The 26,929-nt window shown below is 58.9% G+C and overlaps 8 protein-coding genes across 9 annotated transcripts; 3 read left to right on the top strand and 5 right to left on the bottom strand.

Moving 5' to 3' along the window:
• The first annotated feature begins 6 nt into the window (after window positions 1-6).
• Window positions 7-3,625, top strand: GGTG_09515 (VTS1). The gene is made up of 3 exons (XM_009227366.1): window positions 7-1,337; window positions 1,421-2,701; window positions 2,794-3,625. The coding sequence occupies exons 1-3, from the start codon at window positions 797-799 to the stop codon at window positions 2,823-2,825; spliced, it is 1,854 nt and encodes a 617-aa protein (XP_009225630.1). The 5' UTR covers window positions 7-796; the 3' UTR covers window positions 2,826-3,625.
• Window positions 3,626-4,105: 480 nt separating this feature from the next.
• GGTG_09514 (hypothetical protein) lies at window positions 4,106-7,798 on the bottom strand. The gene is made up of 4 exons (XM_009227365.1): window positions 6,390-7,798; window positions 5,949-6,292; window positions 5,696-5,846; window positions 4,106-5,609 (listed from the first exon to the last, which is right to left on the bottom strand). The coding sequence occupies exons 1-4, from the start codon at window positions 7,207-7,209 to the stop codon at window positions 4,489-4,491; spliced, it is 2,436 nt and encodes an 811-aa protein (XP_009225629.1). The 5' UTR covers window positions 7,210-7,798; the 3' UTR covers window positions 4,106-4,488.
• On the bottom strand, window positions 7,749-11,957 carry GGTG_09513 (the record flags this gene model as incomplete). 2 transcript variants are annotated; one of them, XM_009227364.1, is made up of 5 exons in its annotated part: window positions 7,749-10,467; window positions 10,627-10,930; window positions 11,007-11,365; window positions 11,438-11,547; window positions 11,627-11,957. In XM_009227364.1, the coding sequence occupies 5 exons, from the start codon at window positions 11,671-11,673 to the stop codon at window positions 8,102-8,104; spliced, it is 3,186 nt and encodes a 1,061-aa protein (XP_009225628.1). The 2 variants fall into 2 exon arrangements, with proteins under 2 accessions (XP_009225628.1, XP_009225627.1); XM_009227363.1 differs by having other exon boundaries at window positions 8,102-10,930; window positions 11,627-11,673.
• A 251-nt stretch (window positions 11,958-12,208) lies between these two features.
• On the bottom strand, window positions 12,209-13,658 carry GGTG_09512 (vacuolar protein sorting-associated protein 21). The gene is made up of 3 exons (XM_009227362.1): window positions 13,427-13,658; window positions 13,295-13,358; window positions 12,209-13,227 (listed from the first exon to the last, which is right to left on the bottom strand). The coding sequence occupies exons 1-3, from the start codon at window positions 13,496-13,498 to the stop codon at window positions 12,665-12,667; spliced, it is 699 nt and encodes a 232-aa protein (XP_009225626.1). The 5' UTR covers window positions 13,499-13,658; the 3' UTR covers window positions 12,209-12,664.
• Window positions 13,659-13,904: 246 nt separating this feature from the next.
• GGTG_09511 (ribosome biogenesis protein Kri1) lies at window positions 13,905-16,588 on the top strand. The gene is made up of 2 exons (XM_009227361.1): window positions 13,905-14,300; window positions 14,386-16,588. The coding sequence occupies exons 1-2, from the start codon at window positions 14,033-14,035 to the stop codon at window positions 16,266-16,268; spliced, it is 2,151 nt and encodes a 716-aa protein (XP_009225625.1). The 5' UTR covers window positions 13,905-14,032; the 3' UTR covers window positions 16,269-16,588.
• Window positions 16,256-21,905, bottom strand: GGTG_09510 (zinc finger transcription factor 1). Its single transcript, XM_009227360.1, has 2 exons — window positions 19,531-21,905; window positions 16,256-19,394 (listed from the first exon to the last, which is right to left on the bottom strand). Exons 1-2 carry the CDS (start codon window positions 20,673-20,675, stop codon window positions 17,063-17,065), a joined length of 3,477 nt encoding a protein of 1,158 aa, XP_009225624.1. The 5' UTR covers window positions 20,676-21,905; the 3' UTR covers window positions 16,256-17,062.
• A 347-nt stretch (window positions 21,906-22,252) lies between these two features.
• On the top strand, window positions 22,253-22,621 carry GGTG_09509 (hypothetical protein; the record flags this gene model as incomplete). The annotated part of the gene is made up of 2 exons (XM_009227359.1): window positions 22,253-22,419; window positions 22,606-22,621. 2 exons carry the CDS (start codon window positions 22,253-22,255, stop codon window positions 22,619-22,621), a joined length of 183 nt encoding a protein of 60 aa, XP_009225623.1.
• A 3,530-nt stretch (window positions 22,622-26,151) lies between these two features.
• GGTG_09508 (hypothetical protein) lies at window positions 26,152-26,811 on the bottom strand (the record flags this gene model as incomplete). The annotated part of the gene is made up of 2 exons (XM_009227358.1): window positions 26,152-26,171; window positions 26,673-26,811. 2 exons carry the CDS (start codon window positions 26,809-26,811, stop codon window positions 26,152-26,154), a joined length of 159 nt encoding a protein of 52 aa, XP_009225622.1.
• Window positions 26,812-26,929: the final 118 nt, after the last annotated feature.

Below are 26,929 nucleotides of genomic sequence, written 5' to 3'. Positions count from 1 at the left end.
CGTCCCTCGCTCTCTTTTCTTTTGCCGACTCCCTCCTCCCGCCGTTCTTCTGCAACGTCGCAGGCGCTTCGGCACGCAGTCAACCGTCAGAGTACCGATAGAAAGTATCACTGCCGAGCGTCTCAGGACCTCGAGTTCCTTTCTTCCTTCTTTTTGGGACCAGGCTCCTTTGAGGTCAGCCGCTGGCTGCTGCAGGAGTGCTTGGTTTCGTTTTTTTCTTCTTTTCTTTCTGTCTATGCGGCTCTTCTCAGCTCTCGCACGCAGGATTAAGAGCAAAAAAAAAAGATCACCCAACAACCCCTCTTGGTATTTAATACAGACGACCGCGCGCACCGCACCGCTTCCCGAGACAACCTTTTAATTTATACTCGCCCATCCCGCAACCACCACGAGGCACGCCGGTACCCCGAGGTCCGCAGCCTGGGTACACCCGGATCGGCCATCTTTCTTGGATTGGTTTGGTTCCATGCCGGAGCATTGATCGATCTGGAGTGTCACAGCGAAACAAGTAGAGTGTCTTGTCACGGCCCCAACAGCCTACACCCTCCGCCAATTTCTCGAACAGCCTTCCCACGCTGTTTCATATGCTGCCCACCGCAGCTCGGCCCTAACCCGACCCGCTTCGACCCTCCCTCACCCGCCTGTCACCAACACTCCCCTGCCCTTCCCGTCCTGAACTCCCTCAGAGAGCCCAGTGTGTGCCTTGACTCCCGGACACGACACTCCTTATCCGCCACAACCTCGCCCTCACGCCCATCTCTCTTCGTCGAGCTGCCGGCACAAGAGGTTACCGACCATGTCAAACCCTCATCTAGCCAGCAACCGGATGAGCACACCCGAGGCCTCCAGCACTCATAGCGCCAGCAACAGGATGTCTACCCCCGAGGCATCCAACATCTCTTCGCTGCGCCCTCCCTCGGCGCGCGCCGTCGGCACTGCCTCGCACCTTCGCGCCTCAGCCGACGTCGCCGCCCTGACGGGTTCGTCGGCCGTCCGCGCCGGCAATGTCCGCCCCTCGTCCGACTTCTACGCTGGAGCGGGCACCGAGATCGATCCTCAAGACAAGATCGCCCAGCAGTGGATCGCCGACATCGACCAGTATGAGACCACGCTCGAAGAGATGGCTGCGGCAACATTGGACCAAGACTTCAAGGATGAGCTGAGCGCCATAGAACAGTGGTTCCGTGTCCTTAGCGAGGCTGAGCGGACCGCTGCTCTCTACGCACTGCTGCAGCAGACCACCCAGGTTCAGATTCGCTTCTTCATCCAGGTTCTGCAGCAGATGGGCAAGAACCACCCCATGTCTGGCGTTCTCTCTCCGGCAAGCTTCGACAAGGGTATGTCAACCACCAGGCCCCCTTGGGGCCGTCGAGCCTTCGCGCTATGCCATGTTGCAGCAGCTGACGCAGAACGAGCACAGATCCCATGTCGAACCGCCTTAGTGATGCCATGAACAAGTTGAATGTTGGCGGCGACTCTGCCCGGAACTCGATGGCGCGGGCTCCCGCCTCGCAGGCTGCTAAGCGCCAGTCGGGCCTCGATGCCTCGACTGTTAACGCCATGTTCCCAGATGCCGCTGCTGCCATCGCTGCTGAGAAGGCTAAGTTCACTCAGCAGACAGGCAACCAGCCGCCCTCGAACCGCAACAGCACCGTGGACAACCGCAGCTCGCTCGTCGCGAACGCTGCCGAGACTGGTGAGGCCGGTACCCCGGGCCAGAACCCCGCGTCCCCCTGGGGCAGCGATCCGTCTCGCGCCAAGCCGGCCGCTGCCGGCCAGACCCCCATGGGTCAGTTTGTGCAGCCACCACCTTCCATTGGGGCTACGCTGCGGTCCCCGCGCCCTGGTCCGCTCACGGGCAACTCGATCCAGAACACGACCCTCACGGCCGGTGACAAGTCGGCTGCCGAACTGGGAGTTGCCTCTCCGTTTGGTGGCCCCAGCGGCGGCAACTGGGCTTCCATGGTCAACACCCCCATGAACCCCAACTTCCCTCAGGGTCAGGGTGGAGTAGGCCAGGCCGACATGCTTGCCAACGCTACTGCCATGAAGCTTGCCGCCATGTCTACCGTGAACAACCGCTTCGCGCTCGACGATGTCCGGAAGTACCGCCGCGCCCGCTCCAACGACGCCCCCGGCAATGGGCAGGGCGGCCTCTCTCCTGGCATGCAGGTTCCTGGTGCCAACGTCGTTATGATCGATGAGCACGGCAGGGTCTTGAACCGCGACCAGATCCTGGCCATGCAGGGCCAGCAGAACATGTCGTTCAGCAACCGGTCCCGCCCCAACTCTCCTGGCATTGCGCTCCAGCAAGCTGGCTTTGGAGGCATGGCTTTCTCGCCCTCGAACAATGGCTTCCTTCTCAACCCCATGAGCGGCGGTCTTACTCCTCTCCCTCTCGGCCACATGGGTATTATGCCTCCTGAGGGCTACCTCTCGGATCACTCCGAGATGACTCGTGGTCGCTCGCCGCGCGGTCGCCGGGGTAGCTCCAAGCCCCCAGAAGACCCTACCGACCCCACCCTTCTCCAGGACATCCCGGCCTGGCTGCGGAGTCTGCGCCTGCACAAGTACACGGATAATCTCAAGGACATGAAGTGGGTCGATCTCATTGAGCTTGACGACAAGCAACTGGAGGACCGCGGTGTCAATGCTCTTGGGGCCCGGCGGAAGATGCTCAAGGTGTTCGAGCAAGTCAAGGGTAAGATCACCCCACAACCCGCTCCCCCCGCTCACTCGGCCCTTGTATCGGTCAAAGTTTGCTAACATACGCATCTATTCCCTTCTCTACAGAGGCCAAGACAGAGGGCCGCCTGGCTACTTAAGCTTGCTATCGTCTTTGCGTGTACTCGTTATACTCTTTATTTACCCCTTTTCAATATATCATAGACAGCACAGCGATTTACTCTTCCACCCCATTACTATTCGTATTCTATCTTCTCTTCTGGCATCCGCACTCTCATACAGACGATGGCATTAACACACGGCGTCCCTCGAGGTCGTTCGGTCATCTCACCTCTTTGCCGAGCATGGGGGTCCCTAGCATGACCTTGTATACCCTTCCAAAAATTCTTGGCTTCACCACCTCATCGTCGTTTGGTCGAGGTGGCTGCAACTTTGGGGAGCCACTCACCTTTTCGATTATATGCGAATGCGGGGGTCGCGACTGGAAACTTTGCCGGCGCAGAGACGTCTCGCGTCCTTCTCGCACTTACCCAGGCGTCCTTCACACATTTTGTGCGCTCGTCGAAGACTCGTCTTGTCACTTTTGTGCTGGAAAGAAGGAAGTTGGTTTCGGATCTCTGGGACGCATCACGATCGGGGAATGGCGTGGGCGGGAAAGAGCGGAAAAACAAGGGGGGAAATGGTGCCATCTATTGGTGATCTTGGGTGCTTATTCCTGTTCCCTGTGAGGAAAGGAAGCGAAAATAGCGGACTCGGCGGCAAACGAATATTATACGGTGGATGGAGTCGATGATGATGGCATGGACGGAAAACGTTTCTCTTTGGCTTAGGTTCATTTTCTTGGTCACCTACCCTAGCGTGTATCTGGCGATAGCTTCCATGTTGCTCCCGAGTTCGCATGGCTGAAATCTAGAACCTCTTTTTGTCTATGGAACTCGAGCTGCGTGTTGGAGCAGCCGAGCTGTGCCTACACAAACTAAACATGTCGCTTTGACTTGAGTGTGTTTTGGCTCCTCCCACCTGCTCCGATGCAAGGCTCGTGGACAACACGTATCCCAAGAATAGAGGCTCAACTGGATCCGTTCGCCCCCATGTCAGCTTTGAACACAAACGCCCCCCTTTCTGTTCCTCGATACCCCCACCCACCCGCTCACACCCAAAAAGATGAGGATACCTATCAACTGCCACCGTTTGTCGCCTCGTCCGAGGCTGGTGCGCGCTACGTCGTCACTAGCAGCCGAGAGGAGAAACGAAAAAAAAAAAAATATAAAAAAAAATATGAGAGCGACAGACAAGGGGGGAAAAAATGACAAAAAAGATCCCTGGGGCAAGGGTCGATATTTTTGGATGATGCGCACTAGGGGTCCCGCCCTTTGCCGTGGCCCCAGGGCAGCTTGGCGACAAAGGTGTGACAGAGTTCCGCAAGCGCGACCCCTGACGACGACAGACGGGATCGGCCACCTTGGGCATAAAAACTATTATTATCATCCGGCTGCGTGGCCCATATCCGTGCACACGCCATTTCATTTACATAAAGCCGAATGTGGCGGGTTGTTTCTAACTATGACCTATCTGGGAACGCTCTGGTGGAGGACCATCGCTTCCCCCAGTGGGATAAGGGTTGGACACAGAGCAGAAGGCGGATCAAGATGGAAAAAAAAAGAGGAAGTAAGAAAGAAGAGAGATGAAGGAGTGCTAGAATCTAATTACAATGCATCAGTCTCACGCTCGGCGCCATCTTGTGTTACAGCCCCTGAACTGAAAAGCAGGGGGAAACAGCTCCCCCGTCCCCATCCTCCCGCTTCAATCGCCACACAGCCTCCCAACTATCCAGTCGTAGTAATAGGCGTGCCAGTACCGGCCCGTGGCCCAGAGCGCCAGACCTCCAAGGACTCCTATACTCCCCAGGACCTCGAGTGCAACCCAGCCCTTAGCTCGGAATTCGGCCACCAGTTCGATCAGGCCCAGCGGGTCTGCGGCGTCTGGGGGCGAGGGGCGGCGCCTCATGATCTTTGTCGGACCCGGGGATGCACTAAACGCGGAAGTGGACGCTAACGCACTGCTGAGATGTTGCGGGTATCGAAGGGCACTTCTGCCATGGTTGTTGCCGACGCCAGCGTTGCCAACCCTGCCACCACGCACTGGCGCCAAAGTGCCATCCTGGACACACTCTCCTAGACGCTCGGTCAGCCAGACAGCGCGCTCCCCCCGTGCGATGTTTTCGTAGCGTGCCCGCTCATTGGCTAGACTTCGCTGGAGGTCTGCGGCCCAGCTGGCCAGTCGCACCTGAGCCAGCTGCTCCTCGCGCTTGTTTGCGGGGAGGAGAGCCATTGCTGTCTCTGAGCCTGATCCGGCCGGGCCAAGGAGTGCCCGCTGCTGGCTGTTTCTGTAGTCTGCCGTGGCCATACCCCCAGTTGGAGGAGCTCCAGGGACACTCTGGGACGGATTTGGACGTGGGGTAGCGGGTACAGCTGCAGGTGCCGGGGGCCATTGGTGCAGGGGCCGGTACAATGCCTGCGGCTTGGATGCGTGCTCGCCCGAGCGCCACTGAAGGTACTTCCGCGCCGCCGAGTGTCGTAGCCACGAGGCCCCGTCCGAACTGAAAGCCTGCCGGACTAGCACATCTAGCTCCGATGGTAGCAAAGGTTGGACATAGTCTGGGCTCATAAGCAGGCTCGCTTCCATGACGTCATTGTCGGAGCCGGTGGCGCTGGATACCGCATAAGGGAGTTGGGCACCTGCGTCGAGAGGCGACGCCGAAAAGTCGAATGGCCGCACCCCGGCAGCCTGTAGCTGGCTCACAATCCGGTCTTTGCTGGGTACAAGCTGGCCCAGGGGAACGGTGTCTGAGCGAGCCAGCAGCGGTATAACGTTTGTCAGGGGGGCGAGCAGCCGAAGATATTGCAGATCAGCCGGTTTTATATCTGACAATGGGTCCGATAGGTGGTTAGAGATAGGTATGGGGTTGGCATATTGAGCTGGAGGAGGTGGTGGATATCCGCAGGCTTACCACGGGAAATCAAATAGAACACGACATCGACCTGAGAGCCACCTTCGCCGCCCAGCAAGGCAAGCAGGTCCGAGTCGCTGAGCGAGTTGGACGACATGCGCTCTAGGTGGGACTCGACATATTGCACCACAGGCATAACGTTTTGCAAAGACTGTTGGACGGTTGTACCAAGAGTTAGCAGGGATCCGGCTGGCCGGTACGGGGATACCAGCATCAACGGTATGAAATGGGGCAGGGACCGATGATCACTAACCTGGGATGAGCCGGCTCGGAACCCAGGGGTATCAACAAAGCAAATATTACGATCCAGGACGCTGTCACCTAGGCCCTTTCTCAGTTTCTGCACACGGGACGGGTCGTCGCCCAAATCGGTCCACCAGTCTGGGTACGCCTTGGTGCTGCCATATATCTCGGTCACGCGGTCGGTGCTGCCGCTGGAAGTCTTTGATTGTGAAGATTGAGACTTGGATTTGGCACCCCTGGAAGTAGTCACATCGGCCGAAATAGCATCAGGAACGTGAGGGTTGATGGGGTCCACGTGGACGATGTGCTCGCATATCTGCACAATGGCTTTGATCAAGGATGTCTTGCCGATGCCTGTGCCGTATCATCAGAAATTAGCTTTGGTTAATCCGCACGTTGAAATCGAGGGGCTATAATTGCGAAGGCGAGGCCGAATGTCGGTGAGGCATACCAGATTCGCCAGCAATTAGGATCTTGAGCCGGCCGATTGCCTTGCCCTCTGGAGAAAAGGGCCTACGACTGGGCATCTTGATGCTGGGCATAACAAGCTGCGGAGAGCTACCGTTGTCCTCCATGCTGGCGATGCCATCAGGGGCCTCCTGCACGCTAGCACTGGCACCATCGTCTGCCACGTCATAGGCCTCGTTGGTGTCAGCGATACTGGCGATGTCGGCCTCGGAAAACTCGGAAAACGAGTTGCGGCGAGAGGATATGCCGCTAAAAGCCGAGGCGGGGCCCGAGAGGCCGGGCGCGGAGAATGGCGTCAGGGGGCGCGACGAAGGCGGCTGGGATGACTTGTGCGGGGAGGAGGTGGGCGAGGCCAGTGTGCGTGACAGCATGTCGTGCAGGGGCTCAAGAAGGGGAGGGGAGGCGGAGCGGGAGGACCCGTACCTGCCGCCGAAGCCGAAGCCGAAGCCGAAGCCGGGGCCGGGGCGGGAGGGGGGCAGCGGAGTCGTGTCGGCGGGTGGGACGGAGCGGGGTGGGAGCGCTGGCGGTGGCGGACCCCCGGGGGAGTGGGGAGGATACTCGTGGGGGTGGTGGTGGTGCGTGTCCTTGGCGGCCATGTCGGAGCGTTTGCGCAGGTCGTGCCTCGGCCTGGTGAAGGCGGCAAGCGACTGCTCGAGCGACGCGTTCAGGGCGGCCTCGTCGGCAAGGCAGTACGACATGGACTGCGGGCCCGAGACCGAGTGGAACGAGGACATTCCAAGCAGCGCGTCGTCGTCCGTCGACGAGCGGGCGGGGGACCGCCCAAAACCGTCCGTCGGGCGCATCTTGTGAGGATCTGAGGGGGGCGGTAATTTGTGTTTATTGACAGTGAATATTGAGGTAATGCGATTGGAAGCGCGGCAGAGTCTACATGGTTTTTCTTTTGGGTTTGGCTGCTGTGGCGGTTCTGAACAGCAGGCAAAGGGGCAGGAGGAAGTTTGTTGGGGAGATGAAGGAACACCGAGAGCACTCCTTGGGAGAGGTGAAGTCGAAAGCGACGCCGGCCGCTAGCGTGTCAAGGAATCAGCACGCAGCCACCCCGTCGTCGCTGCTCACTGTGATTCGCAGTGCCACGGCAGCGGGTTATCGGCTGATGTGCGACCGCGTGAGGGGTTGGCAGAGCTCCGAATGGGAAGCCGCGACCCTGGCAATGGCAAAGCTTGGGGCGCCATAGGAGGTGACGCTGCTGCCCGCCCGCTGAGTGGCCGCGCCCACCCCGTCCGTCGGTGGGGCCCGCGCTGCATCATGCCTAATTCATGCGCGCTTGCCATTTCAGGCTTGATGTCAGGTCAGCTGGGCCGCTCTTTCCGAAGATCTCTTTGTGCTAATCTCTGGGCACCAACTGTGCCAGGCGGAGGGAGGAGGCACCGGCGGAGGAGCGGTGGGCAGCAATGGCAAGTGGAATGGGAACAAGAGAAAGAAATAGGAAGTGCATGTTGTGAATGACCATTGATTTATTCGGGAGTGTAACGAGACCTGCATAGTCGACAGCGGCCACTTCCCACCAATGGCGGCCGACCGACCCTCTTAGTCTGGGCCAGCTTGGGTTATGTACATCGAGGATTCTTTGTAGCAGTATTATCAACAGGTACAAAGGTGAGCGCTGTGGAGCTGCTTGAATCTTCCTAGATCCTTATTCAAGGAGCCGGCTGGTCGGGCCGGCCCTCACCGCGGCCATCATTTCCATCGTGCCCCCTCGCGCTCCGCCTCGAGCCGCCGCATGCGATCCTCCTCGTCGCCGACCGAGACGACCTCGCCCCGTCGTCCCTTGCGCCGGCTCCGCTTGCTGCTCGAGTCGCCGCCATCGTCGCCCCCGCCGCGGCTGCGCTTGCTACCGCTGCTGCCGCCGCCCGCGAGCCCGGCCAGCTTCTGCGCCTCCTTCATGAGCCTCTCGCGGTTCCGCTTCTCGCGCTCCTCGGCGTGCACGTCCCGTGCCGCCGTCTTCGCGCCCGATGCTGACACCTGCGAGTCCCGACGAGAGGCGTGGTCGCGGTCTCCACTCCCAACTGTCGCGCTTTTGGAGCTGACGCCCTTGATCTCGAAGCTGCGCGCTTTGCCGCCCATCAACGGCGGTGCCTCCACAGCGCTGCTGGGTGCCGACCGGCTCTCGCGGTGGCGGTGGCGGTCACGCTCCCTGTCCCGACCCTCGTCGCCGCGCTCGCGATCGCCCTTGCCGTCGCGGTCCCGGGCACGCTCACGATCTTTGGTGTCGCGGTCTTTGCCCCGGTCCTTGGCCCTATCCCGACCCTTGTCCCTGTCGTGGTCTCGGTCCCGCCGGGACGACGTCTTATGCCTGTCTCGGCCGCCTCTATCGCGATCTCGGTCTCGATCTCGGTCCCTATCCCGATCACGGTCCCTATCACGGTCCCTGTCGCGTTCCCGGTCACGATCCTTGGTGTCGCGGTCCCTTCGCCTATCGGAATCTCGCTCTCTGCGGCTGCTGCGGTGTCCAGAACGACGGGAGTCATCAGGTGATGCCGACCTTGACCGCGAGTCTGGTCTTGACTCGGCCAAATCGTCAAATTTCCCGTCGCGGGATCTCGCAGACTTGGGCTCATCCTCAAATCCGTTTGAGATACTGTCCTTGTGCCCGTGCCGATGACTGGAGCGCCCGCCATCGGCCGTCGCGGGCGGTGAGCCAGAGCGATGCCGCCTGCTGCTACGCTTGTGGCCACCCTCCTTGCGGTCCCGGCTCCGGCTCCGGCTCTTGCTGGATCGTGAGATGGACCGAGCTCCTCTCCTTTCACGCTCTCGGTGGTTGTCTCTTTCCTCCGTCGGGTTGGTGACATCGCCTTGGGAGTCACGGTCGCGTAGCTCTCGGTTTCGGTCCCGTTCTTTTGACGATCGGCGGCTCCTGTTGTAGCGGTCTTCCTTACTGTCACGACCGCTATCCCGCGGTTGCTGGTCGGTAGTGGTGTTCCGTCTCGGGTCGAGTGACCCGCTACGGGACCTCAGTTTGTCACCACCACAACCAACCGGACTTGCCTGCCCATTGGCCATCATTGGGTTTTGTGGGCTATCATCAGGGCCAATGAGCCCACGGGCCTTGAGGTGGAGGAGGCTCGTGTTAGGCAAGCCTTGCCTCATGGCTTTCGGCCCCGAGGGCGCATTCAATGGCACATGGGGAGCGGAGGGTCCTGGCCGGTGCGGGAACTGCGCGCCATAAGAATCACTTAGAGCGGGAACAGGTCGGAGAACACCGTCCGAGGTTTTGTTGTCGCCCACGGCCGACCCGTTGGGGGCGCCAGTGGCGTCCGAGACATCGTTACCGGCCATGCTAGAGCCCCCTCCGCCGTCACCACCACCTTGCCCCTCTCCGTTGTCGGATTTGCCCGGCTGCTCAGATCCTTGGTTGGTCCCCTCGTCCGGAGCGGTGCTACCGTCACCTTCGGGCTTTTGACTCGCGGGGCGTATGTTGCGACCAAACTCGTCGACTCCGGAGCCCGTCAGCTCCTTAGCAGCAGAGTCACGTCTCTGACCCGCGGGGTACCCGCCATTTGCGTCTTGCTGACCCATGCCCATGCCCTGGCTGTAGCCTTGCCCTGAGAAGTGCTGCTGCGCATTATAGCCACCATTCTGGTGGTTCTGGAAGCCGTCGTTCGCGGGACCGTTGCCGAAGCCGTTTCCGCCATAGCCGAAGTTCCCGCCACCCCGGCCGTACCCATATCCGGCGTTGTTGCCGTTGTTGAAAAACCCTCGGCCTCGGCCGCCTCTGCCACCACGGTGGAAGTTGTTCTGGCGGTAATTAGTGTATTGGTTCTGGTGACCATAGTTACCCTGATTATAGCCAGAGTTGAAGCCGGCCGAGTTCAAGTTGTTTCCATAATCACCATTGCTCATGCCCGAAGCATTCGGATGACTGAAATTATCTTGGCCGCCACCATTCCACGACTGCTGCTGCTGTTGCCAGTTATCATTGGATCCAGAGCCGGCGCCCATGCCGCCGCCACCGTTGAAACCGCCCATGCCCATGCCGTGCATCCCCACGCCTTGCGGCCCGAAGTTACCGTTCATGTACATCATGGGGTCCATGCCGGACATGCCTAGATGGGTGCCGGGGTTCTTGTCAGCACACGAGCGCATGGGTGCGTTGGGTGAGGAGGCCATATTTCCGGTGTGTCCTCCGAGTTGCACGGGGCGGGGGTAGGAGAAGGATGGGAGTGCTGGTGATGGTGACGGGGTCCATGTCGAGGGGGTCTGACCCATCATTGAGAAGCCGCCAAATCCAGATGGCATCATGCCGTTCTGCATCGCCATCATCATTTGCATCTGATTCATATCGGCGCCGCCAAAGTTCATGTTTGGGAACCCTCCATTCCCGAGCCCGAAGCTAGGATTGAGATTACTCGACATTTGTGTAGTCCCCTCTCCGTCCTCAGCGCTCTGCTTTGACGGCTGTGCGCCCTCTCCCTTGGAGTCTTCTTTCGATGCCTCTTCGTTATCTTTCTCGGGCTCGGCTGCCTGTGTGTCTTGGCCGGCCGCTGGTCTCGTCTCGGGGTCGGCGTCCTGCGTCTCGCTGTCAGTACTTGCTCACACTTGTCGAGGGCGGGCCAGAGGCGCGTTGGGCGGAACATGGGCTTACATTGCGCTCTGGGGCATCAGCACTATCGGTCGCGCCTGCCTGGGACTCCTCCTTTGCAAAGGGAGCCCCGGCTTGCGGGGTTGCCGTTTCGGATTTCGCGGATGGCGCAGGTCCATCGCCGTTGACTCCTCCAGCTAACGGGGCGGGGGCAGCAGGCCTCTGAGAGTCAGGCTTCGTATCGATGGGGGTTGGCGGCGCAGACTCTTGGGTGTCCTTGGACCTGGGCGCCTCGCGCTTCTTTTCCTCGGTACGGACGAAGAGCTTGATGGTGGTCCTGAGAGCCTTGTTTGGTTTGCAATCGTCCGCTGACAGTGGCGAATGCTCGCAGACGGGGCACGACGTGGGCAGTGTGGATTGGCCTGCAGTGCGTTAGCAGGCAATTCAAGAATGGGCAACGGGCCCGTCCAGACCGCAAGGTTGGGGCTGCTTACAGCTCTCGCAGATCGCCTGGTCGCAGCAAGGCAGCTTGAAAGCATTGATAGCAAGCTTGCTGCAGATGGCGCATCGAAGCTTGATAGGTATCTCGTCCTGGCTCAAAGAGCTGAATGGTGGGCCGAAGGTCAGTCAAGAGGCGGCTACGCGATGGGAGGCACGTGCCTAGGGAGAAGGCAGGCACCAACCTGACGAGCTCCGCCTGCGCCGGCGTGAGGGATAGAGGAGCCGCCATGGCGAGTTGCGGCGCGATCAATGCAGTGTCGTTGGCATGAGGATGTCGGGGGCGACAGGAACAAGGCGACGACGCGACAAAGTCGGGTGGGAGGTGGGAGGATTTGCGCCACAGCGTGCGGTCAATCACCGAGGTCGGCGCGGTTTGAGTGACTTGCTGGTGCGGCTGTCGTCGCGCAGAAAAAGCCGGCAGTGGACAGGGTGGCGGGAGGACAGGTGGCGCCCCCGAAGCCGCAGACGCTGTGCTAAAATGAACAATGGGAGCGCTGCTCGCGATGCGCGTTCGATGGCGGAGAAAAAAAATCGGCCAGGTTGGTTGATCGAATCGAGAGTGCCTGGCTCAAGCAGAGGCCCGCGTTTCCACAAGAGAGCTGGGCCCCGCAATTACCAATGTCACGTGGAGACAGTTGCGCCAGGCTATTTCACGATGTGCGACACAGTCCGCGGAGGCACGAGTTTGTCTCTACCTAGGCAGTTTGTGCGGGTGTAAAATGCGGCATCTATGAATGTACTAGAATAGGAAAGAATTTCGGAAGCGAGAAAGTTACATATTAGGAGCGCCTTAGGTATTCGGGTGGTCCCATTAGCTTTGTCCAAGTCCTCTGTCGCGACTCCGAGTATTTCCAAGTTCGTATTGGTACCTAAATCTAGATAGATCAAACAAAAGCAGGATGACGCATCGGTTCTCAAATCTCTATTACCAAAACTGGCTGTAGTCCTGGCGGAAAAAAACGACCAAGTACAGAAGAGAAAGAAAGTATCAAGAGCAAGCATTACGCCCCGTTAAGCCCGAAAGACGTGCCCCTTATGACCGGCTTAAGAAATGCAGAAAAAAAAGGAAACCCGCACATCGTTCTGTGTCCCAACAACTATCCCGAGGCCTCAGTCATGTGAGACAATATGAGGAGCTGCCGCTTGCCCAACACAAGCGCGACACCTCCAGCCCGCATCGTCATGGACTGCCTGCCCTCCACCCTCTCATCGAACCGGAATTAACAAGCACAGTTATCCTTGTCCCCCTGGTCCTGCCCGCTGCCTAGGTTGACGCGTTGATCATTATCCCCACGACCAGCCGCCGCGGAAGGCCCGCGCGCACTCTTGAGCGACGTCTCGGGGATGGCGTTGGCTATGGCGGTGAAGACCTCGGTGACGTTGACGCCCGTCTTGGCACTCGTCTCGAAGAATAGCAAGCTCTCCTCCTCTGCGTACCCCTTGGCCTCCTCGGTCGAGATCTTGCGGGCGTCGCCACCGGCCGCGTCATCTGCACCATCGTCCGCATCCGCGACGGCATCGCCGCCGTCGCTGGTCAGGTCCAGCTTGTTGCCGACGAGCGCGATGACGATCCCCGGCGAAGCCTGCCGCTGCAGCTCAGCGACCCAGTGCTTCGCCTTGACGAGTGATGCCGGCTTGGTGAGATCGTAGACGACGAGCGCGGCCTGCGCGTTGCGGTAGTACATGGGCGCCAGCGAGGCAAAGCGCTCCTGTCCGGCGGTATCCCATATCTCAAACTTGATGGTCCGGGTTGGTAGATTACATTTTTGCGTCAAGAAGGCAGCTGCAGTCGATGCATGTGTCAGTGGCGGGGAATATGGAGAACCAGGGCAGGGCTTTTCCCCCCTTACCTCCTATGGTTGGTTCTTTATTCTCTTGGAAATCGTTGTTGACGAATCTCAAAACGAGCGACGACTGCAGTGGCGGGACGGGTTAGGGGCTGCGGTGCAGGAGACGAGGCGGCGCTTGGGGGGATGACTTGCCTTGCCAACTGCTGCTTCGCCCAGAAGCACCAGCTTCACGCTGCTGCTGGGCTTTGCGGCTGCGTCGGCCATGGCGATAAACTGGGGGCGCACGCGCAGATATAATCTGAAAAGGGCAATGAGTCGAACGGGGTTGGGCGCGGTGGTTTGCGGACTGGACGCGGGTGTTTGCTGCGTTGAAATGCCTCTGGTTTGGTCGGTGCCTTGGCCGTGGTGACGTGATGAGGGAATGGAGGCCGACGGCCGAAAGCGACGCAAAGCCAACAGCGGGCTGTCCAAGCACTGCGACCTCCGACAGGAAGCGCGCTAGCACCAATCTGGTCACGCCTGGCTCGTGCTCATGCGCGCATTCCAACCCCGCTGGCGAGCGTTTGTGCTCGCCTCACTGTGCAGCATCAGTGGAGCCCCGACGTTATGCTTGCCTTGTTGATGTGTGGGCCGCCGCTCCGGCAGCCAAACGACGGGCGGGAGTAAAGGTGGGCAATTGGATGGCAGAAAAAAAAGTTGCCTGACCGCCGACGCCGCCCCAGCGTGCTTCCTCGCTCTTCTTTTTGCGCAGGAGCCATACCATCCGCCTCACCGTGGTCGAGAAAGCAACACCTCAAAATGGCGGGCTCGGTCGCTGCCCAGGGCTCTCCCAGCGCCAGCAGCGATTCGCTTGACCAAGTCGAGTGCAACATCATCGAGCGCAAGCCCGGCGAACCATCCAAGAAAAAGTCCCTCTTTGAAGACGACGATAACGAGAGCTCGGGGAGCGATGATGATTCGGAGGATGGCGGCGCAAAGCTAGCCGACGGTTCGGCTGTCCTCAAGATCAACGAGGAGTTTGCCCGCAGGTTCGAGCACAACAAAAAGCGCGAAGAGCTGCAAAAACGTTGGTCTCCCATGTTACCTTGGTGGCAGCCCCGCCCACATCCCCTAGTGGCCTTCCAACTTACTTACTAACACTCAATTGCAAGTGGAGGAGAAGCATGGACGAGCGCTCGCCAATGGGAAGACTGGAGATGACGACTCCGAGTCGTCGGACGACGAGACCGAGGATGAGGAGGGCTTCCTAGCTACTGAAGACCTCGACGCTGAAATCTCGGCAACCCTCCAGGCCATCAAGAACAAGGATCCCAGGATCTATGACGAGGGCACAACCTTCTACCGGTCGATTGGCGAGGCTTCGACCGCTGCATCCAAGCCATCCAAGGAGAAGGCCGTTACCCTGAAAGATTACCACCGGGAAAGGTACATGAAAGGGGATGTGGGCGCCGATTTTGAGGACGACTCCGAAGCCGCCGCGCCGCCGCAAAAGACCTACGTTCAGGAGCAGGAAGACCTCAAAAAGTCAATCATGAACGAGATCAACGCCCTTGCCGAGGGCGGCTCCGACGACGAGAGCGATGATGGTACTTTTATGAAGAAAAAGGCCAAGCAGCCCAAAGACGAGACCCCTGCTGCCAGCGGCGTGCACCCTTCCAGGGCTTCCAAGACCCAGCTCACCGAAGCGGACGTCGCCACCGCGGATAAGGACCCAGAGCTTTTCCTCTCCAACTTTATGACCTCGCGCGCTTGGCTTCCTCCAGAGGGCTCCAGGTGGGAGGCGTTTGAATCGGATGATGAGGATAAGGACAACGTCAACTTTGCCGAGGAGTTTGAGAACGCGTATAACATGAGATTCGAGGACCCAGAGAAGAGCAACGAGGTTCTCAAGTCATACTCGCGCTCGCTCGTCGCCGAGAAGTCGGTGCGACGGGAGGAGAAGAAGGGCAGGAAGCGGCAGCGAGAGCTCGAGAAGGAGCGCAAGGAGGCCGAGAAGCAGGAGAGGCGAGAAGAGCGCGCTAGGCTTCGGCGCCTCAAGATAGAGGAGGTAGAAGAGAAGCTGAAACAGATCAAGAAGGTGGCCGGGTTTGGCGGCAAGAAGCTCAACGAGGAGGAATGGGCCAAGCTTCTGGACGACAACTGGGACGACGAGAAGTGGGAAGCCGAGATGCGCAAGCAATTCGGCGACGACTACTATGCCGAGGGCGAGGCCGACGCCAACAGCTCGGGCGACGAGGAGGCCAGCTCTTCCAAGAAGCGGAAGCCCAAGAAGCCCAAGTGGGACGACGACATTGATATCAAAGACATCGTACCGGACTTTGACGATTCGCTCCCGCCCAACATCACCCTTACCGACGATGAGGGAGAGGACGACGGTGCCGAGGCGTCAAGGGATGACGATGACGACAACGGCGACGAAGGAGAGAACCCGGCCAAGAAGCGCAAAACGTCCAAAGATCACAAAAAGGACCGTGCGGCCGCCAGACGTGCCGCACGACAGGAGCGAGCCAAGATCGAGGCGCTGGTGGACAAGCAGCTGGAGCTGGACGACCCAAACGCGCTCGCGTCGCCCAAGGGCAGGAAGAAGCAGGGGTCGGGCGGGTTCCGGTACCGGGAGACATCGCCCACATCGTTCGGGCTCACGGCGCACGACATCCTGCTGGCGCCGTCGGACGCGGCCCTCAACGAGTTCGCGGGCCTCAAGAAGCTCGCCACCTTCCGGGACGCCGAGAAGAAGCGCAAGGACAAGAAGCACCTGGGCAAGAAGGCCCGCCTGCGCCAGTGGCGCCGCGACAACTTTGGCCACGAGTTTGAGCACACGGGCCCCACGTACGGCTTCGAGCGCCCCGCCGCGGCGGCTGCCGAGGACGCGGACGGCGGCGCCGCGGACCACGGGGGGAGACACGGCAAGAGCAGGGACAAGGGGAAAGGGAAGGACAAGGGCAAGGCAAAAGAGGAGGAGGAGGCGGCGGCGCCAGAAGAGGGCGAGAAGAGCAAAAAGAGAAAACGATCTAGGGGGAAGGCCAGCGCTTAGGTTAATGTAGATCAGGGGATACCCGAAAAAGGATGAAAGCTTTTTTGCTGTCACGTTTTTATTCATTTGCATATTTGTCCATGCAAGCACCAACCGGTATATTTCATCAAGTAGTTGCAAAGTTGGAATGGATGACAAGATGTGATCACCGCGGGGTGGAGCCACAGATCAACGACCCCCTTTTTGGAGGCTGGCATGTTAACAGCACTTGAAGATATACTACCCTCGAGGCAACCAGCAAGTGCTCCTTACAGAAGCGAGACCAAAACAGCGATTCATCGTTCAATACACAGTCATTATTCAAAAAAAAGTGTTCCCAACTCCGTTCCCCCCAAACTCTCTCTTGGATAAGAGCAAACAGGTATTCCCAACCCACCGAAACCCCTATGATGACGGTTTCTTTTTTTTTTTTTTTCCTTTTTTCTCTGTCTCTTCATCTCTCTCTCAAGCACAAACGAGCGATATCAGGCAGTGGTATAAACCGCACCTCCCCAGCCATACTCAAACATGGGATCGCAGAAACGAGCGCAACCTCCAGAGGTTAGTAACCAAAACGTCCTTGTTTTCCGCGTAGAAACCCAAAGAAGAAAAAATCCCAGCATATTTACCAACCATGCCACTCCCTGGTATGGGTATCTAACAGGGCGCGTGCTCCAAATTCGTCCATAAATGTTGTAAAAAAAAGATAAGGTTTTGTAGGCCTTGAGTTCCGACAAGGCGGGAGAGAAGGGGAAGCGAAAGTAATGATGGAACAGAGGAGGCGCGTTGCTGCTTTGGTGTGAGCCCGCGGCTTCCTAGTGGCCGTTGTGATGCAAGCCGTTCATGCCGACACCCCCGCCAGGTGTTGTTGTCATGCCGCCGCCGCCTCCTCCGCCAAACATGTTGGCCAGGCCGTCGAGGCCACCCATACCACCACCGAGTTCGTGACCGATCTCTGGGGGCTCCATGTTAAAGGGCATGAACCAGGCCGAGGACGCGCCTTCGTGGTGGTGATGGTGGCCAAACGCGGCATAGAGCGGATCCGGAGCGGTCGGGTTCCCACCGCCGCCACCAGCGGCTTCGGCGGCAGTCGAGGGCTGCCGACCCCTCCTCGGGCCCGCGCCACCGCCGCCGCCCTCGGGCCCATGTCGACCCGGCATACCTTCCCACATGGAATCCAGGGCATTCTGGCCCCCGCGACCGCCACCCATGCCTGGATCCATGCCCCCATACGCGCCAAAAACGAGCTGGCGGTCTAGCTGTGGAAGGATACCGTTCGCCTGGTGGGACAAAGACAATGAAAGCAGCTCGGGCGAGTAAAAGGGCCCGCCGCCGGGGTGGTGGTGATGGTGGTGATGATGATGCGGGAAACCCCCCATAGTGATGGGACTTATGGGCGACAAGGCGTGGTAGGACGTGGGGTTTGCCGACTGCGGTATCGTCAAGGGGCTGAAGCTGGGGGCGCTCGTCTGCCCACCGATGGGGCCCGAGAAGCTGCTACGCCCAGGATTGTGGTGGGGGCGCTGTGGCGGGCGGTCGTTGGGCCCGCCTGCGCCCAAGGGAACATCTGTGAGAATGGGTTCAAGCTGGCTCGAGTCGGCTCGTGAGGACACACTGCCGCCGCCGCCGCCGCCGCCGCCGCCGCCGCCCTTCCTGGCCATGGATTTCCTCTTGACTGGCTGTGGTCTTGCTGTTGCCGCTGAAGATGACGTAGCTGATGCTTGATTGCTGGCCGTCGTGGGGGTCTCGTTGCTCGGGGGCGACAGCTTCGTCATGAACTCCTCAACCGTGGCGAGCTCTGGCTTCTGCTCCAGCACGGCGTCGTCGCCCTTCTCCTTCTTTTTGTACTTGGCCGGGTCCAGAAAGTCGGACTGTGAGACGCCGTGGGGGTAGCGGTCGAACCAGTCGCCATATTGGAATATCGGAGATGCCGTGCTCTCGTTTGCAGGGTTGCCTTGGCGGGCGGCATCGGCGCAGGTCCGGTACTGCTCGCGCAGGTTTTCCGTCATGAAGTGGAACATGCCCCAAAAGCGCTTCATCTTGGACAGGAAGCGGACGTTGGTGGCGAGGTTCCGTTTCGACGTCGCCTCCATGGCCGGGTTGCCCGAGAAGATGCCGAATATGTGCACCGTGCTCGACAGGAAGACGCAGTAGCCAACAAAGGGGGCGGCGACGAGGTGGGACTCGGCGTCCTTGAGCAGATCCGACATGCGGTTTGCGGCGGCAAAGGCCTTGGCGCCCGCCTTTGTTATGAATGACTTGGGCACATCCTGGTTAGGGATGCTGCCGGGCGAAGAGACGGCGAAGCGGTTCATGAAGAGTATGTTTTGCTGGATGGAGATGTGGAGGAAGAGAAACTGGTTGGCCATGTTTTCCGTGTCGTGCAGCTTGAGGTTCTCCTTGGAGTACCGCAGCTGTTCGGGGAGGCTCGCGGGCAGGTCCTCGGACTGCTTGATGAGCTTGGTGTACTCGGCCTCGGGGCTCCACATTGGGTGCGGATCTAGTTCTTTGCCTCCCTGGTTGAGGTAGTTGATGATGCGACCCCAGACGGCGATGGACCGGACCATGTAGGCGGCGACGCCCATGTTTTCCTTGACGTCGGACAGCTGGCCGTCGTCGGCCGACACGGGGTGCAGGACGTCGCCCTGCAGGGTCTCGGTTGGGCCGGGGATGTCGAGCTGGAAGTACTTCTCCATGATGGGCAGCTGTATCTTGAGCGTCTCCTCCTTGATAAAGGTCGGGCGCTCGGTACCCGACGAGTTGAAGCGGTCCATCAGGAAGCATGCCCACATGGTCCTCCGGCGGATCTCGCGGTCGATGAAGCTCAGCTGAACGCTGCCCGAGTTTGGGTCGTACTCGAGGTCCTTGTGTAACTGCAGGGCAAAGGCCATGCGGATGGCCTGGCCGCCGAGCGCCCAGCTCCGGCCGCCGTGGCACGTGCCGAATTCGTGTAGGCCGAGGATGAGAAGACATGTGAGGATGGTGATGTTGGGCCATTCGTATCTCCTCATGACGATGTCGCGGGCCAAAGAAGCCCACTCTTCTCCGCGGAGGAAGTTGGGGTTGCTGTTGAGTTTGGGGTGTGTCGAAAAGCGCGCCGACACGGCGCACACGGAGAGGATCAGGACGGGCGGCAAGGAGCCGGCCCTGAAACGGAGGGAAACACAGCACGGACCAGTCAGCATATCGTTGTGTATCCCGCGCACACATTAGGTGACGTGACGGGGGACTCGCCGGGCGAGACGTGGGACCGGACTTCCTCCTGGCTCTTTGGCTAGCTCACCTGAGTTTCCTCATATAGCTCGGTTTGTGCAGGATGTGATAGGCCTGGCCGTATATGTTTTCAAAGAAGACTTCAGCCAGATGCTCCTGTATCTCTCTTGGCGGAAGGGCCTCGGCGCCCTCCTGCAGCAGCTTGTTCTCCTCGGCCTCGTGGATCAGCAGGGTGGCTGGGCGGCTCGACTTGCCCGGCTCCAAGGCGGACTTGGTGGAGGCGCGGGCCCAGTTTTCGAGCTCGGGACCAAAGGCCTCGTCGGCACCGCGCTTTTTGGCGGCGGACTTGGCAGCGGCAACGGTTCCAGGAATGGCGGGCTTGACCACGGCCCTCGGGATGGATGACGATATGGTGTCGTGGTCTGCCTTGGGGACGATCTTGATGATGCGCTCCTCCATGCGCTTGAGGCGCTTGTCGAGCATGGCCATGTAGTCGGTCCTGGGGGCGGCCTTGCGGGCGGTAACCTTGTAGACGCACGGGATGCGGGAGCGCAGGCAGTGCTTGCAGGCGGGCTTTTCGCCGGAGCAGCGGATCTTCTTCCGCCTGCATGCTATGCAGGCGAGAGGCAGGCGCTTGCGCTCCTTGCCGGCCTTGGTCTTGAGCTCGCTCCAGGCGGGGATGGCGTCGGACTCCTTCTCCTTGAACTTGGAGCCTTGGCCGCCAGCCGCGTCGCCGTGGCCGTTGGATATCAGGCCGAACTCGTCCGACACGGGGTCCTCCAGCAGCAGGCCATTGCCGCCAGGGCTGTCGCGGCTGCCGTCGTCCGACGAGAGGCTGGAGCGCCTCTGGGAACCCGGTGGGCCCGCACCGTAGGCGGCCGGGATATGGGCAGTGATGGAAACCACGGAGCCGTTGCGCTCGGGCGGGATCGAGGAGACGGACTGGCGGTGTCGCGGGGGCGCGAATACGTCGAGCGAGGCGGACTCTTCTGGCGGCAGCGCGACGATTGTGCTGTCGTCGTTCATGGCAGTGTAGGGGAACTGGAAGTCGCCAAAATGGGAGGCGTCCATGAGGGCATGTGGCGACGCATCGTCGTGGTGGTCGTCGAGCAGGTATCCGTGGAGGTCAACGGGATCCTGGTGCAGCAACTGCATCTCAGCGTCCAGCTCAAGTGTCGAGAACTTGACGTCAGTTTGGGGCTGGCTGGAAGACATGGAAGGCAACGCCCGCTGCACGGGAGCCGTGACAGGCGCTCAGGAGGCGAGCGAACCCGCAGCAGGTCAATCAATGGCCAAAAGCACACGAATGGCAACAAGACGACAGCTTCACCACCGATGCCGGTGGAGGGCTCGATGCATATGCGGAGCAGTTGTTGGCGCGCTGGGTGCTGCAGCGCTCCGCAGTTCTCCAACGGGGGCTCGGCTGCGGCGGGCTGGCGGGCTGGTGGGCTGGTGGGCTGGTGGGCGCTTGCTTTTACTTGCTTGCTTGCTTTTATTTGGGCAGGTTGTCTCCAGTCGCGGCACAGAGGCAAGGATTCGGGGCCGGCGACGGTCTCATGCGGCGGCTGCTGAAGAGCGATGTGCCCGGGGAGACCAGGCAGTCATGGTCTGTTGTGCTTTTCTTCTTTTGTCGCTTTTCGTCTCCTTTTTGCGCGATGCTCAAGCTGTTGCGATAGCGGAGACGATTCCGGGCCGAGCACCAACCCAACTGGACCCAACTGAACCCAAGGCAAGAAGCCGGCTGTCGATTTGGCGAGATTGTGGGAGAATCGGGCTGGGAAGGAGCGGCCTTGACGGGAGACAGTCGAAGCCGAGTCGTCGGCGAGAACAAAAAGCGTCAAGTGGTTGGTTGACCAATGCGCGTTAAAGCAGAGTAAGGCTCGCCGCTTCCACTTTCTCCAGGAACCAGGGGGGGGGGGCGTGTGGGAACTCGAAGGTCCCAGGACAGGAAAGGTCCCAGGCCAGGATGAACAACAGGTCGGGGTCGTGCTGTCTGTGGAGGCCCACCCTGCTGGAGAAAGCCTTCGCTGCTGCTGCGCATGCGTGCAAAACGCTGTTACAGGACGGAGACGGACGCTGCTATGTTGGACCGTAGATTCAAGACAAGCCGTTTTTTTTATTGTCTTATCCCCGGCTTGGGACCAAAGTGTGGGGTTGGTTTGCGCTACCCCCCGACTTGGGCAAGAGCGCGTGATATATGAAGCCGCCTCCCTTTTCTTTCCGCCATCGCTGGCACGCGGTCGTCCTGTCGTGCAGCGCTAGTCCATGGCGTGTGTGGAACAGGTACAGGCTGTACAGTACGTACCGCCCCCGATACAAGCGGTAAGTACCGTCTGCCCCAGCCTTCGTCCCAGTCCAGCCTGGGCGGGAAGGTTAGTTCATGTTGACACCCGGTGAACAGCCCCCATGGCACACAGAAAACGGCGGAGACTACCCGCACCTGGTGGTAACGCACCCTGGGGGGGTCTGCGACGGCCACCCCCGTCAGCCCAGCAGAAACTCCAAGCTCCAACCCCTTAGCGTAGGGGGATGACTACGAGCTGGGTAAGCACGCACAGGGCAGGATCCCCAAGGCACACCCATGTCCATACGCCCATGCCACCGCCTGCCGTGTGTGCGTGTGTCTTCTTGCTTGGGGTATTTGGATTTTCAACTTTCACCTTCTCTTTTCCTTGTGCCCGAGGCCCTATTAGGCGTGGGGTCTGGTGGGTGGGCGCCCAGCCTGTTAGGGCAACCGCCCGCTTCCAATCTCGATGGAAGCATGAGAAGAAGACGCACAACAGAATTGCATCATGGGCAGAAACATAGAAACAGAAACACGAGGCAAGCCTTGTCCTGGCCTGAAGCGGTGGCCCCACGTCCCGGCCGCCGTTTCCATCGCGCTGGCGACGTGCGGGCTCGGCGGCGATAATTTTCAAGGAGCAGCACGTATTGTCCTGCCACCAGGGTTCGGAATTTAGTCAGTAGTCAAGTCACCCCCTTGACTATGACTGACTAATTTAGTCGAGGCGGTGACTGACTAAATGTGACTGACTAATGAATGACTGACTAAAGTAAATAATTAAGTAAAAGCGTGTTTGAATAACTAAATAAATAATTACTTAAATACGTAAATAATTAAATATATAATTTATGGCAAATATAGTAATTTAATATATTAAATAAATAAATTTATCTTTTTTTATTCCTATTTTTACTAATTTTACTTTTATTAATTTTATTACTTATCTTATTATTTATATTTTGTATTACTTATTTATTTAATTTTACTTTTACTTAAAACAATTTAAATTTTCATAAAAAATGTACAAAATTCATTAAAACCTTATGCAAAAGTGATAAAAGTGCCTGGTTTAGTCAATTTAGTCAGTCCAAAAAAATTAGTCAGTCATTAGTTAGTCATACCAGTGACTGGGACTGACTAGACTAAATGACTAAATTCGGAACCCTGTCTGCCACCCACCCAGGCCCGAGCGCCACCCACCTAGGCCTCGGGCCTGGAGCCCAAGACCCCAGACTCTAGCACTGCCTCCACCGCCAGATTATAGCTCCGTCCCCAGCAAGCTAGCTAGGTAGGGAAGGATGTCGACGCCATCAGTCTGATGCGCTGCAACGAACCCAAGTGGGCTGTTATGTCGCAGCAGAGTTTGCGACACGCTCGGATGTCACCGTTTGGGCTGGTGGCTGCTGATGAGCTGTGCTTGCCTTGATTGTTGCCGTTGCAGTCAATGGAGAGTTTTGGGGTTGGGAGGGAGCACTTCATGCTCACACCTCCCACAGCAGGTACTCCAGCAGGACTCCAGGGGATTGGGTCTACGTACCCCCCCTAGCCCCATCTGGCTAGAAGCACCACACGAGTCACTTTGGGGTGCCCACCATGCAGGCCTTGTGCTTGCCCCATAGCCAAAGGGCGCTCGAATGGATGAGGCGACATTTCAAAGTCTAGCCCGTCCCTTTTCCTCGACCTGCCATTCGGCGTAATTGCTACCAATATGTGGCGGATGCTATACTAGGTAGAATACAGGCGCGGAGATACCGATCTGCCCCATTCTTCATGCCATCTGCGCTGCTCTTTCCTTTTCCTCCGAGTCCGTCAAAACAGGTACAGTACTGTATACTTGGTCATTATTGTACCTATCCTCCAATAAGGCTGATCAGCACAACCGCCATCGCCGTCTTATTCTCCGACTCGGCTGGTGACTTCCATTGGTGGGGTTCGCACGGCCCACACACCACAGTCGCTGCAAGAAGCGGGACAACGGCCAAGCTCAGCTGCCATGGAACTCTAAAAACCTAACTTTGCCACGCTGAGGGAGAGAGCCCTGCCTCAAGGGAGACACTCTAGACACTCTGGATACTCTAGACACTGCTGCCTGTCCGCCCGATCTTGGCCCATTTTCCTCTTTCAGACTTGAAAAGACTCGAAAACAGGGTCCAATCTAGCTTAATCTCGGAAGCGGCAGTGTTTTAATGCAAGACAAGCTGGCCGTCTCGGAATGCCCCGTCCAAAGTGGCTAGAGAGCATCGTCTTCTTAATGTCCAGCCATGGCAAGAAAGGAAAAGAACGGTATGCTCAGACGCCACCTATGCAAGGAAGAATGAAGGCCACTTCCAAGGCATAGTGGGTGGCTTGTTTCTCCTCCCATTTCTGCTCCCATTCCATCCTCGTCGTCAATGCCCTCCCACTTGGCTTCCTCATTGGACGCTCCTCGGGACTGAGCCGCTCCGTGTCACCGCGACTATCTCTGGAGATGCACCCCTCGAAAAGATGGGACGCGGCTGGCTGCATGGTCGCACACCCAGAAGTCAGCCTGCCGACTCCCCGGGCTCGGTCTTGTGTCCTGCGTCCTGCGCCCCTGCGTCCAACCTGGGCCGGGGCCGGGGCGACATGGTACTGGCATTGCCCTTGTTTGCTTGGCCTCTGTTGGGCCATGTAACTCGAGGCAGAGCCCACGGCGTGACAGGACGATGGCCTCGACGGTATCCGACCCGGTTGGATCAAAGGCCATGGCACAAGTGACACGTCGAATCCATCTGCAAACAGCAACATCTAGCGAGAAGCAAGCACGTCCAAACGTCTCCTTGGGCCTCTGCATCATGGCCGACCACACCGGACACCTGGGGCCTGGGGGCCCAGTTCTCTGGGGGGCAGGCAGGCAGGCGAACTGCCCGGCGTATAACCCGAGCTGGACACAGCGGCTGGCGCCACACAACTTCCCGTCGAGTTCGGGTCATCAAGCCGACCGGCTCCTCCCCAAGACGCGCGGTTTTCCTTTGGGCTGTCTGTGTGCCGAGGGGGCGGCCTCTTGGCCCTGTCCTGCATGCTCTCCATCTTCTGCCATCTAGACAACAGTAGTGGACTCGGACTCCAAGTACATACGATGACTCCGAGGCTCGTGTGGCAGTTGGGACGCGGGGACGCGGGGACGCGGGGACGATGCACTGTCAGCACAGATTCCTGCTGCCCGTGGAATAGGTATCCTCCTCATACTCCCCCTCCCCTTCCTCGTGCCTCCTCCCACCTTCCTTCCCCGTCCCTCCTCCCCCTCCTTGTGCCTCCTCGACACGTCGCTAGCGCGCCTGGGTCAGGACATATGACGATAGAGGCAAACGCCAGGGGTGTGACGGGCGAGACGCAACCGCACATATGCAATGCAGCCCGTGTTGATCTCGGTCCCCACGCCCGCCCCGGAGCGCAACCCTCCCGCTGGCAAAGGCCCGATGAGGGAATGTGGGCTGCCTGCTGGCCATGGGCTGTGGTGCAAGAACGGCCGCCCGCCCGTCAAGCCCATCGCGGGTGCCCACCATCACCATAAACCACCACCACCACACCCCCTTTTTTTCTTTCATTCCATATATATTAGATTGGCACACCCTAGCAATCCCATCTGGCAAATCTGGAGGGCTAAATTACCCGGCTCTGTCTGGAAGCCAGCTAGAATCGACGCAGAAGCGGCCTGGCAGGGAGAACACACCCAGCCAATCAGGCGGCGGCCCTGTATGGTCTCATTACGTTTTATTGGCTGGTGGGTTACGGGTTTGGTTTTGTGATGTGGCTCACCCGCTCGTCCCGCGCATGTACACCGGTGACCCCATCTTCAACTTGTAGCCTCTTTTCTGTTCCCTCCTCTTTTCGCATATCTATGCCTACCTGCCCTGCCTAGGTATATGGCTCCCTCCACTCCCTGACCGTCTGCCCACCCCCTCCCTGCCCCTCCTTGGGTCACCTATCAGTGTTGCACCAAAGGGCCCGGTGGTGGTCGGGGGGGCTGCACAAGCACCAAACCTGGGTCGAGTTTTCCGGTCATTTTGGCTGTCGGTTTGTTTGGAGGAGGAGGGGGGTGCATTTACAAGCTGGGGTGGCATTCGAGATATCCCGTCATAGCGCCGCCGGATTGGTCCCCTCCATAATTACCCGCTTGCAACCAAGGAAAAAAAAAGTGCCTTCCTAATCCACCCTCGCTTCTCTCTGCTTTGTTTCCTTTTGCTCTTGTTTCGTTTCCTGCACTATCCTATAAGGGCCAATCAGGAAGGGTGCTCGGAACCAGTGGCCGGCCGCGTCACACACAACATACATGTACGACACTGTACCAAGTCCCGCCCCGAATCCTATGCGGCGGGCTTCCGCGGCTGATAAACGGCGATGCGTGATATGTATGTATATAAGGAGGGTTAGTAGGTAGATATCTACCTAGGTAGTAGGTAAGGTGCCTATGCAAGGCAAGTAAAGTGTTTCCAAAACAACACAACCTCGGGTCTGCATCCGGCCTGGGCTCCGACATCTCCCTGCACGTTTCGCTCCTTTGGAACTCGCCAAGTGGACCGTCGGTTCGGAGTTGTCCTCCTTTGTACAGGCAGCGAGCGCATGACCGCTGCCCGAGCTGGGCGGGCGCCTACAAACTGGGTATTGTATGTTACCTATGCGAGTGACGGCGGGGAGAGACGGGATTTGGCCCGAGTCCTTGAGCCTAACGGTGGAGGGAGCGCGGGGCCCCCCACTATGCTATGTACATCCATCCATCCATCCATCCATCCACATTGCCCTCTTCTCATGACAATGGCAGCAGCAGCATTATCCCGGGAAACCACCCCGAGATGGGAGGGGAGGCCCCACCGCCGGACGGAGAAAAACAAAAGCAACATCGCATCGTACATGAATGACGGTGGGGAAAGTGGCAGTGCGAAGAGTATATGGCGTGACCGCCTACATACCCGGGGGCTTGCAGTCTCTCTCTCTCCGCTGGGGAGGGAATGGCGAAACCTTGATCTTGACCGCTGTCGGGTGGGGGGCACTCCCCCGCGTGGGATATAGACGGTATGTATACGCTGCTGTATTGGCGCGGAGGGCCATATTTCCGGCTGCTTGATTTGCCCCCGAGGGCATGCATTGTATTGATGCTCACTCGGATGACAATTTTCCCTCCCATCTTCTTGCTCTCTTCTCCCAACTTGTTTTGTTTGCCTTTTTA

Source organism: Gaeumannomyces tritici (genome assembly GCF_000145635.1).
Source record: "Gaeumannomyces tritici R3-111a-1 unplaced genomic scaffold supercont2.5, whole genome shotgun sequence".
In the NCBI taxonomy this organism is placed as follows: Eukaryota; Fungi; Ascomycota; class Sordariomycetes; order Magnaporthales; family Magnaporthaceae; genus Gaeumannomyces; species Gaeumannomyces tritici.
Note: the sequence above shows the minus strand (reverse complement) of the source record. Positions and strands in the feature narration are given on the sequence as shown.